This window comes from Catharus ustulatus, chromosome 5, assembly GCF_009819885.2.
Source record: "Catharus ustulatus isolate bCatUst1 chromosome 5, bCatUst1.pri.v2, whole genome shotgun sequence".
NCBI lineage: Eukaryota > Metazoa > Chordata > Aves > Passeriformes > Turdidae > Catharus > Catharus ustulatus.
This window is the reverse complement of record NC_046225.1, coordinates 15,330,303-15,344,573: the sequence shown is the minus strand read 5'-3', so window position 1 is coordinate 15,344,573 and position 14,271 is coordinate 15,330,303. Positions and strand designations below refer to the sequence as shown.

At 44.6% G+C, this 14,271-nt stretch overlaps 2 protein-coding genes across 7 annotated transcripts in view; one reads left to right on the top strand and one right to left on the bottom strand.

The window, feature by feature from the left end:
* LIN54 (lin-54 DREAM MuvB core complex component) overlaps positions 1–3,580 on the bottom strand; it is a 36,322-nt gene extending 32,742 nt beyond the window's left edge. For 2 of the 6 annotated variants that reach the window (XM_042779267.1, XM_033060046.2), the window contains exon 1: positions 2,247–2,722. In XM_042779267.1, the coding sequence (XP_042635201.1) occupies positions 2,247–2,403 (157 nt within the window). In that variant the 5' untranslated portion in view covers positions 2,404–2,722. Of the gene's footprint in view, positions 1–1,935; positions 2,031–2,246; positions 2,723–3,015; positions 3,040–3,500 lie in introns of those variants that run through there. The other 4 variants (XM_033060047.2, XM_033060049.2, XM_033060050.2 and 1 more) reach the window with 4 other exon arrangements.
* Positions 3,581–3,918: 338 nt separating this feature from the next.
* On the top strand, positions 3,919–12,810 carry COPS4 (COP9 signalosome subunit 4). The gene is made up of 10 exons (XM_033061013.2): positions 3,919–4,088; positions 5,205–5,284; positions 5,984–6,135; positions 7,151–7,254; positions 7,984–8,137; positions 9,253–9,403; positions 9,727–9,897; positions 11,200–11,315; positions 11,675–11,759; positions 12,257–12,810. The coding sequence occupies exons 1-10, from the start codon at positions 4,012–4,014 to the stop codon at positions 12,388–12,390; spliced, it is 1,224 nt and encodes a 407-aa protein (XP_032916904.1). The 5' UTR covers positions 3,919–4,011; the 3' UTR covers positions 12,391–12,810.
* The last annotated feature ends 1,461 nt before the right edge of the window (positions 12,811–14,271 follow it).

Below are 14,271 nucleotides of genomic sequence, written 5' to 3'. Positions count from 1 at the left end.
TACATTTTCCTTCCCTGTGCTAGCAAACATCTGTATAACTGCAAGGGCAGCCCAGATGAAGGAGCCAGGCAGGAGCAAAGCCATCCAAAACCAACTGTAGGTTGTCAAAAACCCATTTTCTCCATGCCACTGAGACTGGCTCAACACAGGAAGAAAGCTACTCCACAAAGTGGTAAGCAAACTCTGGTGAGTCAGTGTGCTGAGATAGCTCTGTTCAAAGTCTATGAGCACCAGAGCAGCACCAAGGCATCTCACCTGAAAAACTTTCCACAGCAACAATAGTTTCACTCAAGGAAGACAGACTTCTTGAGTCTGTAACAGAAATTGCTGTTACCCCAAAGGAATAAAATCCCCAAAACAGACAGTCCCTAAAGATGGGGTTTCAGTAGGTACCTAGATTCATACAACAGATCAAAGAGCTCAACACTAAGGGCATAACACCCAATGGCAGAAGGATTGAAGGGGATTCTGAAGGGGAGTGACACACAAATTAAGGAGTTACCAATCTACATCCAGATCTGGAACATGGGAATCTCTCACATCACTTACGTGCCCCATGACTAATCAAGGGATTATTCAGTTAGTTTCCCTCTTTCTTGTGCAAGAACATTTTTTTACAGACTTCTAATGCTGTCAGGTGAGGAAGCCTAGTCACAGGCTGTACTGAAAGCCACATGCTGCTTATCACCTTTCTGAGCAACTGAGGAAACCAAGGGAGTCAAATAAAGGGCCTGGCAAAATACAAACCTTCAAAACAAGAATGCAAGAAACACTTCCCACTTCTCTTTGGGAGCTCCTGAAACTAAGAAGAACTACAAAAACCCCAAAGAATCCCGAGTTTATCTCCTAGGTACCTGTATGAAGGGCCCCACCACACCCTCCACTGCTGCAGTGTACAACCTCTGTAGGACATTAGGATGTGCCTCTCACAGTATGTGACAAAGACAGCGCTACCTCTATAGCACATACAGAGAACAAAAGCACAAACACACCAAGTGACACCAAGGAACCACAGTTTGTTGCTGAAGCAGAAATCAAAATACAAACCCCTCAATCTACCTTAGTTCTCCCTGCAAACATTTTTCAAACAAGTGTAAGGGAAAAAATCCTAAAGGTCTGTGATGGTTTTTCCAAATCTAAAATAAAAGATATTGCAGCGTATGAGACAACTACATCTCTAAGGCTGAATTCTGGCAGTATTCTTCATCATCACCCTTCTTATTCACCTGTACTTAGCAGATACTCCTGAAAGCATTTAAAACTTCTCAACAATTCTGACTGAACTGTTCAGAGCATTCAGTTACAAAGGATCTGAGCGTGGACATCACTGGAGTATAAGCAAACCAAACATCAGCAGATAGTTCTTGATACATAAGCTGAACAAGCAACCTTGCATAACAAACTGCTGAAGCCTGCCCCATCACAGCAAGCATGAAGTACTTTTTTAACCCATTAGGGAAGCTAGGCTGTGTTTTCAAACACAGTCTCCAAACCAGCCTGTAAGATTATTTGGTCTGCACAGCAACATGGCCACACATCTCTCTCTAGGTTGGAAACACTACACAAGGCATGTATCTCAGTGACAGATATGTAAATTGGATGTCCTGAAAAATAATAATTTAAAAAGAATAAAAGACAAGTCTAAAGCATTTTATATTACAAAAGGATACCACTGACAAAAGAAATATATTCAGCTGATAGCCCACTATTCTTCTTGCCTCCAATAAGCCAAAAGTTATTGTGAAGAAGATAACCACATACTCAAGGATTGAGCAACCTGCCTATTTTGGCAAGCTTCATGTAAACATTGGAAAGACTACTTCAAATTACTTCTCTATGTTCAGTATTTCCTACAGTAACTGTAATATATTTCAAAGAATTGTTCAGAAGGATAAAACTAAGGAAAGATGATTTAAATAACCATCCCTTCCTCACCTGACATCTTAAGTCTGAGAGCTTTCCTCCTGATTACAGTATATTCCAGGGGACAGTTTCATGTGCTCTCTCAATGCCATGGGGCCTTCCAGAACCTAAATCCTCAATATCAAGCATTACATAATTAGTACATTACACGCTTCAAAGTCAAGGTCACAAATAATTAAAAACACATTCTGAATACTGACATACCTCATAGCAAGCAAGATAGTGACAAGAAAAGCTGGGACTATCCCAAAAGATGGTCTGGCTACATTCAGAGAGTTACAGAATTGTTACGTTTGAACCAGCTGGAGATGAACCAACCCTACCTCCCTGACAAGACACGGCCACTTGGAGCAGGTGACAGAGGACCATGGTCAGGTGGGTTTCAAATGTCTCCAGAGAGGGATTCCACAACCTCCTTGGGCAGCCTGTTCCATAAAGAACATAAAGTTCTTCCTCATGTTGAGGTGAAACTTCTTGCATGTTTACTTATGGCCGTTTATCTGTATCCTGTTGCTGAGCAGCACCAAAAATTCTGCCGCCATCCTCTTGGCACTTACTTTTGAGACACTTATATGCATTAATGACATCAGCCTTATCTTCTCTAGACTAAACAAGCCCAGCTCCCACTGGGGCTGCTCCAGATCCCTCATCATCTTCGTGGCCTCCGCTGGACCCTCTCCTTGTTTTTCCTGTACTGAGGAGGCAGGAGCAGACACATTCCCGTGGAGCTGGGGGCTGTCCAGAGCCGGGCAGCGCACGGTCAGGGCACAGGTGCGCGCTGGCACCGGGGTGAGCGCAGGAAGCGCCGCACCCGCTCCGCGGGGCACGGCCGGAGCGAGCATCCCGCTGACACAGCCGGGCCGTCCTCACCCACCCGCGGCCGTGCCCGGCGCGGCGCCGGCGGCTCCCCGGGAGCGGCCCGGGCTTCTGGAACGGCGCATGCCGGCGGTCAGCCCGGGCCCCGGAGCCGCCCGACGCGCTATCCCCGGGCCGGAGCAGCCGGGCCCGGCGCGACGAGCCCCGGCGGCCGCCGGCCCCGCGCGGTGCCGCCAGCGCGGCCGCTCCCCCCGCGCCCCCCGGGCCGGGTCTCACCTGGCGGGGGCGGCCCGGGCCCGTCAGCACCGGCGGCCGCCGCCGTATTTCGAAAGATCCGCCATTTTCAGCCCGTCACCGCCGCTCCCGCCCCCGCCGCACCTGCCCCCGCCGCCCCGCCCCGGCGCCGCCCCCGAGCCGCGAACCCCAGCCCCTTCCGCACCGGCGGGTCCCGCGCAGACCCCGCTCCGAGGGGAGCCGCGCCGCGGGGCCGCCGTGACCCCGCCGCTCCGGGCGCAGCTGACCCCGGCGAGCGGCGCGGAGGGGACGCGCCGGGCGGGCATCCCCGCGGTCGAGGGGCGGCCGGGACCGACTGTCCGCGCCGCCCCGGGGAAGCCGGCGGGGCTACTCGGGAGCCCGGCCCGCCGCGGGGAGAGCGCCCGGCGAGGCCGGGCCTGTTCTTTCCCGGCGGGAGGTGGCTGTCAGCCGTGCCCGCACCCCCTTCCCTGTCCTCCCGCCGCCCCTTTCCCGCCCCTCGCACTCACCGGGCGGGCAGGCGCTCTTCTTCCTGCGCTAGCGATGCCTCTCGCCGGTGCCGGCGCGCCCCGGTGCCGCTCCCGGCGGCCGCGGCGGCGGCGGCCGCGCCCGCGCCGATCCCGCCGCCGCGTTTGTTCAAAATCACGCGCCCCGCGCCATTCCCCCGCCGCATCCCATAATACCGCGCCGCCCTGGCAACCGCCGGCGCAGCGCCCCGCGCTTCCGGGACCGCCCCGCCCCGCCGTCCGCTTCCGGGCCCACGCGCGGGCGCCACCCGTGGAGGAGGAGGAGGAGGAGAAGGAGGCGGCGGCGGCGGCGCGGCCTGATCCCACTCGCGGTGTAAATCCCGTGGGATATCTCCGTGGGATATCCGCCCCCCCTCCCCCCGACCGCGCGCGCGGGGCCGGCCCGCCCGCGCCCCCTTCCCGCGGCCCGCGCGCGCTCCCCGTCACGTGACACGAACCCTCCCTCCTCCCGCCAGCGCGCGCGGCTCCATGGTGGGAGGAGGCGGCTCCCAAGATGGCGGCGGGCGCTGTGAGGCAGGACCTGGCGCAGCTGATGAACTCCAGCGGCTCCCACAAGGACCTGGCAGGAAAGTGAGTTGCCGGGCGCCACCGCCAACGCGTCCCCGCGTTGGGGCGAGGGGTGCGAGCCGCCCGCGGGGTGAAGGGGCGCCCTGCCCCGGAGGGTGGGTCGTGCCCAGCGGCCGCGTTCTTTCGAATAAAAAGGAGACAGAAAGGTTTCGCTTCACGGTTATGTAGGGTTTTCGTTCACGAGCACCCCCGTGTCCGCTCGGCCCCCTCAGGGCTCCGCTGCTGCCCCTGGGCTGTGCCACAGCGAGAGGCCGCGGAGTTTGTTTTCCTCTGCTGCCCTGAGTATACCACTGACTGTTTCGTTTTTATTAATAATTATTGCTATTTTCGTTAGGTGTTTTGGACCGCAGCCCTTAAGGGTTGAGCTGCTCGTGGCACGGTGTGTCACACAGCTTTTCGCTCCGAGACTCCAATCAATGCGGATCTGTCACCTGGAATTCTTTGACTCCTTGTCCAGTTGCTTGTGTTCTAGGGGATCTGTGTCACTTTTAGGATTTCCATGTAAAACCTTGGGAATTTTCCTCTCAAAATGTTTCTTCCGTGTGGATGCAGTACTTCATCAGTATTGCACTCAAAGTTTCATTAGCTTGCTGAAATAAGAAAAGAGAACTTTCTGTTTTTTTCAGGAATAAACACTTGAGAACACATAGAGTGCACCTGTGTTATTGTCAAATGGCTGTAACATAATATTTATCACAACTCTATTTCTCAATCACATGGAATGTGGCATTTTGAATGTTTGAGTACCTTGGTTAATCTGAATCTATGAGCAATAGAGTTTTCATTACTTTTCTTATCCATTATTCTGGGTATATTACTATTATTATTATTATTATTATTATTATTTATTATCTTAAACTTCCAAACCACATATGTTCTTAGATAACAAAATTATGAGTTCTGTTATCTGAGAATCTAGTGCTGGGATTTAAGAAGAACCAGGTACCAATTTCAGATGAATGGTCATGACACTTGGAAACCAACTGGAGATTTTTTGCCTCAAGGTGTAGAAAATATGAGCAAAAATAGGACTTTGACATAGACAGTAAGCAGAGAGGCAGAAGTTCTTAATAAAAAAAAGTTTGATTTTTAACCTTTTAAAAATTTATTTGTGGACAGGTACCGTCAAATATTGGAGAAAGCCATTCAGCTGTCGGGTGTGGAACAGCTTGAAGCTCTGAAAGCTTTTGTAGAAGCAAGTAAGTGTGTCTAGTGTAAGTGGTTGTACACTGAGTGAAGGCCAGAGGTCTGTGGGACTGTGTATTTGTTAGCTCTAGTGGGGCTGTGCAAATGCAATATGTTTTTGTCCTGTTGGAACTCAGACACAACAGGAAAAGGAGCCCTCATCACCACATTCAGAAGTGAGGAGGGAATGGATTTGTAAGCTTTCCCACTGGAAGGTGAAAACAAAGCAATCTTTGTTGAGTGCTGAAGTTGGTACTGGATGCCAAGTGGTGTTTGAACTGACAGCCTCCTTCTTCACCCATTTTTAAAACTACCAAGAAATTGCTAGGGGGTTTTTTTAGGTGTTGTACTAGGTATTTGGCTTATTGAACATCTCTGTAAATGATATCTGCTATAATGTTTTTTAAGTTGAGAATAAGCTTAGTGAGATTTAGCCCAAACAGGTACTTTGTCCAAGATATTTCTGCAACTGAGAACTGTAAATCAAGGTGAAAAATTCATTTATTATCTGTCAGGGGTTAGAACTCTGGTGACCTCTAGTGTAAACAGTTTCTGGAAGAAAACAGAAACCCACCTTTATAAAAGAAGAAGACAAAATCCCCTTCACTTGCATACAGTTTTTAAAATGGAAATATTCAAATTTAATGTAAATTATCAGCTGTAGGAAAGATTGCATCCATTCTTTGTTTTTCTTCCGTGCATCTCTGAACCAGTGGTGAATGAGAATGTCAGTCTGGTGATCTCTCGGCAGCTGCTGACAGATTTCTGTACACATCTGCCAAGTCTCCCTGACAGCACAGCCAAAGAAATCTACCACTTCACCTTGGAAAAGATCCAGCCCAGAGTTATTTCATTTGAAGAACAGGTGAGAGATCAATGACGAGGGGGGTTTTGGCTTGTGGGTTTGGCTTTAGTTTTTGTCTTTAGTTTTTGTCTTCCTTGTCTGCTGACTATTTCAAGACTTTGAAAAAGCTGTTCAAAACAGATATTCATACTTAGAGTCCAGTGTTTTGGTCCTGTACACAGAAAACCTGAGCACTTAGGACTGTGCAGAGATTACAGACTGTCACTTCATCATGATCGTGGACCTGTAATTCCTCTGCTACCAGTAATTGGCTTGTTACAGTGAAACAATCCTTGAGCTGCTGAAGGGGTTTAGAGGGACAGACTGCTACTATTTGTATTGCCTTTTACCCCAGTAGTAGAACAGACAGGTGGTGTGAAGAGCATGCACCTTGAAAAATAGCTTTTGTTTCAAAATAAATAAATTTTCTGTGTGTATTTATTTTAGCTGTAATCATTTTACCATGAAAAATATTTTCTTGAAATCCCATTTTGCTTAACTACTAAATATGCTGCTCTGCTTTTTCAGTTCAACTCTGTGTTTTGTTGTATGAATGTGCAGTATCATCTGAGAGTTCTTAGGGAAGTTGTTTTTATAAAAAGCCCTTAGGATCTAGTATTGGAATAGAAAGTAAAGGCAGTTTCTGTCATGATTTTTATTTGCTTTTCTTTATCTTTTGTCTTTTTAAGCAACTCTTACTCTGAGCTAAACATGCTTGAATGTATGTCATCGTGATTATGCATAAATTAAATCCAATACATCAGATGATTTATTTTTTTACCCACATTTTCAGTTAAAAACCCAGGTTATAAGCACTAATACTTTACCTGCTGACAGCTACTCTCCCAAGCAGAAGTTTCTTCATTAGGATCTAGTCACTGTTCAACTCATTCCTACCTCACGGGCATGATATGAGTAACAATTGCAAGAAATGGCTTGTGGCTCTTGGTGCTCCAGTTCTTGAAAGATTTGTTTGATCTTTTTAAAAGCTTTATAAATGGTGGCTACTTCTGATCTTGATTTTATTGTTCTTCAGGTGGCTTCAATAAGGCAACATCTTGCATCAATCTATGAGAAAGAAGAAGACTGGAGAAATGCAGCACAAGTGTTGGTGGGGATCCCTTTGGAAACAGGGCAAAAGTATGTGACACCCTGTTCTGAGGTGTTATCTGTACCTGCTCTCTCTGTACTGAACTAGACCAGCAAGTGAGAATTTTGGGATTTGCTGCACCAGAAATTACCCACTAGTAATTAGTCTTGTTGATAAACAAGTCTTCTTAATAGTATTTTGCAGAAATGTTTCTCAGGTTATTGAAAGGTCCTTGAAAGGTGGCACTTTTTCAATGTATCCACCTTCTCAGTTCAAAACAAAGACCTAGTTTGAAACTGGATATTAAAAAATGCAGTTGGGGATTCTTTTGTTTGTTTTAGTTTGGGTTTTTTAGGTAGAACCGTTGCTGTTACTTTTCTCTGGCAGTCCTTTCCCCTTTCTCAGTTTGCACATAGAAGAAATTGCTGTAGGTTTTGTCTGTTTAGCACCTATTTGTTGCACTGCAAGGCTGACTCTTAATTCAAGTGGCTCACCACTGGTGGCAAACTTCCAGACCACAAAAAACAGATTATGAGAGAATACATTTGTGTCTTGGTGGACAGCAGTAGTTCTCCTGGTGTTTGCAGGAGCCAGTTCTGTACTCTACTCAAATTTCCTTACTCTGTACAGAAAGCACCGATTTGGTAGTTGGGAAGAAGAAGGCAGGATAAAACAAATGTTGCCAAGTGCTTAAGAATCATAACAAATGTTGAGAGCAGCTAAGAGCAAAGGTAGTTCTGGAGCAATTCTGAGCACTTGGTTTTTTCTCTCCCCTACAGGCAGTACAATGTAGATTATAAGCTGGAGACCTACCTGAAAATTGCCAGGCTGTATCTGGAGGATGATGACCCAGTTCAAGCAGAAGCTTACATCAATCGAGCTTCCCTGCTTCAGAATGAATCAACTAATGAACAGCTGCAAATCCATTATAAGGTTGTCCAACCTGCTTTATTGCTTTCTCTGTCTTAAGGGAGACAATTCCACATTGAGATGTTTTAATGCACTGCCTCTAAAACTTTCATCATGAGAAAAGAGGCAAAGGTAAAAGCTATATGGTTTTGAGAGCTTGAAAGACACATCTCAGCAATAATTAAACAACTCATTCTTTACCATTTGGAGTTAAGTCTGTAATGGTTCCTTAAATGCCAGTTTTACTGGTAGAAAATAAAAACTAGGTTGAAAAACATCTGAAATACTGTTGAAAATATTGTTTCTACCATTGTCTGTAAACCTAAAAGGGGGAAAAAATTGCATCCAATATTAGAGACAGTAGAAGTCCTCCCATACCCCAGTAATTAAATAATAAGTCTCATACATAAAAGTAGATTAAAGTCTTAAGTAGTAAACTAACTACTGGCATTCCTGCTTTTTTTGTGGGTTTACTGTGTACAGTTCATACACAGATTTCTCAAACTATTTTAGCAACTGATGAGCAGTGATGACTACAGTGTAACAGAACTGGTTAAGTGTGGTGGTGTTTAAAATTCTGGGACACAAGGCAGATGTGCCATGAGCAGTAACTCAGCATCTGGTGGTTTTCATTTGTTGATTTTCCCTTTCGTTTTTTCCCCTCATCCTGTGTTACGTTTTGAAGTGTGCACTCAGTTGAATATTTTCTGTGAATCTTAGAAAAGCACAAAGGAAGGAATATGAGGGGGTGTTCCCATGCTGAAAGGGGAAAGCAAATACTTGAAACATAAATTGCTGTCTAAGTGGTAGCTGTCACTGTCAGTAGTATAGGGGAAACTCACACAAGTACAGTATCAGCTGTACAAGATTTCAATTACTTAGGCTCAATACTTGGCTTTTAGACATTTGCAGTGTTTAACACAGGAACAGTGGTGGGAAATGTCCTTTCAATTGATTTCCCTGATACTTCAGCAAGGACTTGTCAAGTCAAGCTAATTCTTTGAAGGCACACATTTCCCTGGGAAGCAGAAGAGCAATATTTATGGGACCTATCACTTGATAGTGTGCAATTTTTACACACATGTACTGTGCAGCCACCTCTGCTGCTTTTCTTTTTCTGAGAGATCTTTTCTTTCTAGGTTTGCTATGCTCGAGTACTCGACTACAGAAGGAAGTTCATTGAGGCTGCCCAAAGGTACAATGAGCTGTCCTACAAGAGCATAGTCCATGAGACTGAGAGGCTGGAGGCATTGAAACATGCATTGCATTGTACTATTTTGGCATCAGCAGGTAAAATGCACCTTACTTTTTTGTGTAAATGTATTTCCCCTGAAGCAAGTCAGCTTGTGTATTACATGAATTACTAAGATTTGGTGAGGAGTCCAAAGTTGTGAACACCATGTCAGAATTTGGTGTTGGCAAACTGTTAGCTCAGAGTTGGATTAGTTCAGTCTTTGCCTTTGAACTGAACACAGCCAAATTCCTTCTTCAATAGAGCTTTGTTGGCTCTTATTTGCATGCATTGGGGAAAAAAGGTTTTCCTTCCTGCTGTTTACCTCTAAGTACTCGTTGTTCTGGTGGTCAGTTATGAGAATTCCTCTTGACTTTCCTAGGACAACAGCGTTCCCGCATGCTTGCTACTCTCTTCAAGGATGAGAGATGCCAGCAGCTTGCAGCCTATGGGATCTTGGAGAAAATGTATCTCGACAGAATTATCCGTGGAAATCAACTGCAAGAGTTTGCAGCTATGCTAATGCCTCACCAGAAAGCGACTACAGCTGATGGTACACACTTCTCTAAAACCTTGTAATGCTAGGTGTTCATCCATGGGAATTACATTTCCCAAATCAGTCAAGAAGTGCCATGGAAAATAATTTTTATTTCTTATATCATTATTTAAGAAATATTTTTCAGCATCTGTAGTTAGATAGTAAAGCTTAAATATAGTTCTGATCTGGCAAATCTTTCTGATTTGCCATGAAGGTTTTGAAATACTCTTCTGGAAGATAACTTGTCACATTTTCTTTCCCTGTCCATGTACAGTCCTCTTCACTGAAAGCTTTCCAGTGTTTCTAACAGAATCTCTGTCCTCGTGAGCTTCTCAGGCACTGTAGGGGCAGAGTAGGGTGCCTAGAAACCTGTGACATGCATGTAGGCCATAAATGGTCTGTACTGATGGTACATTTATTGGAACTGCTTCCTCACTTGACAGGAAGGTGACATAGTGAGGGGATGGTTTGGACCTGACACACGTCTCCACTGACATGACACTGAGTCCTGAACCTCTGAACAGTCAGAAAAAAATGTCGAGTCATGACTTTACTTTTATCCTAAACATGCTGGTCTCAGTTATCTAGATTGGAAGAACATAAAAGTGGAAAAATACATAAGCACAAAATACCTCTGAATCAGGAAAACCTTCCTAGTGGAAAAATAATTGTTGATTAAGGAAAAATAAGTAACCATGCACTTGCAGAAGTGAAAATTTGGTTAAAGGTACTTGCTAGCAATATGCTGCATTCCTTCCCTTGGTCAGTTTTTTGTTTATTTATAACCTCTACCGTTTGTCCACAAAGAATGCAGGTTAGCTGGTGTTTAATAATGTGCTTGTCTTCAGCTAGAGGTTAAGGGGCAAATGAGTTGTACTGTTGAAAACTGTTCAGTCAAGAAGACACATCAGATAAGGGTTTATCACAAGCAGAGTAAGAGAGGTTAATTGTACCCTTAAGAGCCATAATGAATAATTAGAAAACCCCCAATGGTCTTCCCATTTGTCACACTGGGATCACAGGTCAAACCCTCTCCATTCAGACAGTAAGTCTTGTAGCAAGGGCTCCACTTGCTTACTCTAGAAATTAAATTAAATGAAGGATTTATCTGTTTTAAAACATGTGCCATCCATTTGCTTTTGTCCACTGTCTCTGCACAGCTTAACAGGGATGCAAGGCAGATGTGTTTGGACCTTCTGCACATTTAACACTTCTGGAAAAAAAAAGAAGTGTTTTTTCTTTTGCTCTACTATGTAAACCAGTATTTCAATCTTACAATAATGTTATGGGGTTTTTTTTTCTCATATAACCCTAAAGGTTCCAGTATTCTGGACAGAGCTGTTATTGAACACAACTTACTGTCTGCAAGCAAACTTTACAACAACATTACCTTTGAAGAGCTTGGAGCATTACTAGAGATCCCTGCAGCCAAGGTATCCATTTCATACCTTTATTTCTTTTAAACAAGGAGCATGAATGGCATAAGAAAACATCTGTGGTAAATATTAGGAAAATTAGTGAAATATTAGGGAATAACTAAATATTACATATTATGAGGAAGGTTAAATATCTAGCACATCTTATGAGAACAGGAGTGGCACAATGTGGAATGAACATCAGTGGAGTTAGATGCCACTGATAGTTTGTCTAATCATTTAATGAGTGCTGTCTGTAGGTTCCTTCCTCCCTGTCTGTGGACCTGGTTAAAAACTCATAAGACTGTTAATTCTGAATAATTTCTAACTTCTTTGAGAATGGACTCAGTTTCTGACATCCTTCCTTGTTATTCCAGGCAGAGAAGATCGCTTCTCAGATGATAACTGAGGGTCGCATGAACGGATTTATTGATCAGATTGATGGAATTGTTCACTTTGAGAGTAAGTGCAACCCCAACATAATTTATATTATAATTTTTTAGCACCTTTCAGAGTGAGCTTTTTGAGGTGGTCCCTGCAGGGTAAGGAAATAAGTTTATTAATAATCCCTTCTGCCTGAAGTGAGCTTGTTTGTCCTGCTGTGGCCAGGAGATGGCAGAGTTGGCCACAAGGGACAACCTCTAACACTTCACCCACTCCTTGCTCTGCATCCTCTTACCCACAGGAAAGTGTGAAATTTTTCCATCAGCCTCCTTCTAGGAGCAGGTTCACCAGGAAGTTCTCTGTTTGAATCTGCTTCAGTGCAGGAGTTAGGCTTGTAAAAGGCAAGCCAAAATAATTGTAGCTTTTGAGTACAGAAGTGATCCTGATGTCATTGCAGGGAAGGCCTCCTCTGTGAGTTAGGTGAGGGCAGTGACAAAAGGAGAGGTTGCAGCTGACAAGGCAAGGGAATTGCTGAGAGTTTGTTTAGAATGGGTTGTTTTTTCTTTTCTTTTCAGCTCGTGAAGCCTTGCCAACTTGGGACAAGCAGATTCAGTCGCTGTGTTTCCAGGTGAACAACCTGCTGGAGAAGATCAGTCAGACAGCCCCAGAGTGGACAGCACAGGCCATGGAGGCCCAAATGGCTCAGTGACTGTGTCCTGCTGTCCCAGTGGAGACAGGGGAGCTGAGCAGGACTGGGAAACAAACAAAAAACCATCTTCACTTCCCCGTCTTCTGCTTCCACTATGGCTTAGGACACAGTTAGCTGATACCATGTTTGGTGTGACAGACTCCCAGTTCCCTGAGCTTGGATTGATGCTCTTGCTGCCTCTGCGTTGCACTCTGCTTGTCCTGAAAACTGTGTTTTCCATTTAAAAGAAGCTGTAATGTCTGCAGCAAGCTTTGGGTTTGGTTTATTTAATTTTATTTTTTTCCACTGTGTTGCTATAGCTTTGTAGCCCATTACTTCCTACAATGCACGTCCTGCTGTGAAAATAGAAGCACCATGTTTCTTTTAGTTGTAATTATTCTAATAAAGGCTGAGATAAGCTACTTGGTTTAAGTGTTGTAAGGACCTGTGGTTTTGTGTTTCTTTGGTTTTGTTTTCATTTTTTTTCTTAAACAGTAACTTGAAATAAATCAGATTTTTGTAATTGCATTTTCAGCCCCTGAAAATGTTGAATGAAAACCATTCTTTTTTCCTTCTTTGCGTATAAAACGCAAGTCAGGGTATCATTGATAAGTAGGACTAACTTGAAATGCTTATGCACAGCAATGAAGTATGAAAGTGGCCCTTCTGATGTTTATCAGTCTGGAGTTGGGCACTCTTTACCCATCCTTATGCTTTGCCAGATACACACATTTAAAGGAACATATCAAATATTTGGGTCTTCAGAGGCTTCTGTGCTTGGTTATCTCCAGTCTGTTGGAAACTCCATCCACTCAATTATCCACTCAATTACATATCTAGCTGCATACCTTGGATCCATCATATTTTTCAGTTCTTTAATGGCTTAGAGAAACAAAACCAAGTTGGCTGATGAGGCAAACATCTCTGAAGAAAGGAATTAATAAGTTCCAGGATGTCAAGCAGAGCAGAAACTAACTGCTATTAAATCAAAATCTTTAAAAGAGGAATGAGCAGCATGCATGCTTCCTATACTTACACTTGTCATTGTTTGTAAAAAAGTGCCTTGTTTCAAGGTGCCCAATTATAATGTTCTTTGCAAGTACTGCACATCTTGATGCATCATAAAAGTAAGCAAAGCAATGACAAATGGTGAGAGTAGGCTGAAGGGTGTTTTGACCATCTATTTCCAAAGGAAATCACTTGTTTGAAGTGGTACTGGCTGAGAATTTTCTCTCCCTTCAAGAGAAATGCTGACATAGTTGCTGTTGGTTTGGAGCTTGTTGTTTTTCTCTTTGCCTGTGGTCTGACTTTTGCACAGAGCTCTTCTGAAGCATGCCCTTTGCAGGTGGAGGTGTGCCTTTCATATACATTCCCATTTAGGTTATTTGCTGCTTCAATGTGGTACTTAAAGGACTGGATTGTCCTAAAAAGCCATACAAGTGTGTGTTCAGAGCTGTTTTGTGGACCTTTTTTCCCTGTGGGCCAGGACTGACTTCTGGAAAGCAGTAAACATTTCTACTGAACCAGTTCTGAAAGGACAGACCTGAAGCGGCCAGCTCAAGGCTCAAAACCAAGATGATCTTGGGTGATGCATGTTTCAAGCCACAGACTGATTTATTTGATAGCCCCTGACAAAACCCAGACCTAGCCTTGGAATGCTGTGGTGAGCTAGGGACAGGTAAGGGAAGCAGAGCCACTTCCAGCAAGGATGAGCACACAAGGGACAGAACTTGTAGTCTTGACACATGCAGTATTTGGGGTATGTCAAGCAACAGGAACGCTGTGGAAGGAGAATTTCCACATCAGCAGGGAAGACCTCATTTATTAAAGTAAGTACAGTTACCTGCAGAAATTGCTGTAATCCATTGCCCAGACCACACCAGAGGCATTAGAGAAACTGGT

Excerpts from the sequence above, each read along its gene's own strand:
- COPS4 (XM_033061013.2), top strand. The coding sequence starts at position 4,012 with ATGGCGGCGGGCGCTGTGAGGCAGGACCTGGCGCAGCTGATGAACTCC. Across the intron at positions 9,898-11,199 it reads GAAAGCGACTACAGCTGATG|GTTCCAGTATTCTGGACAGA; the intron begins GTACACACTTCT and ends ATAACCCTAAAG. Across the intron at positions 11,760-12,256 it reads TGGAATTGTTCACTTTGAGA|CTCGTGAAGCCTTGCCAACT; the intron begins GTAAGTGCAACC and ends TTTTCTTTTCAG.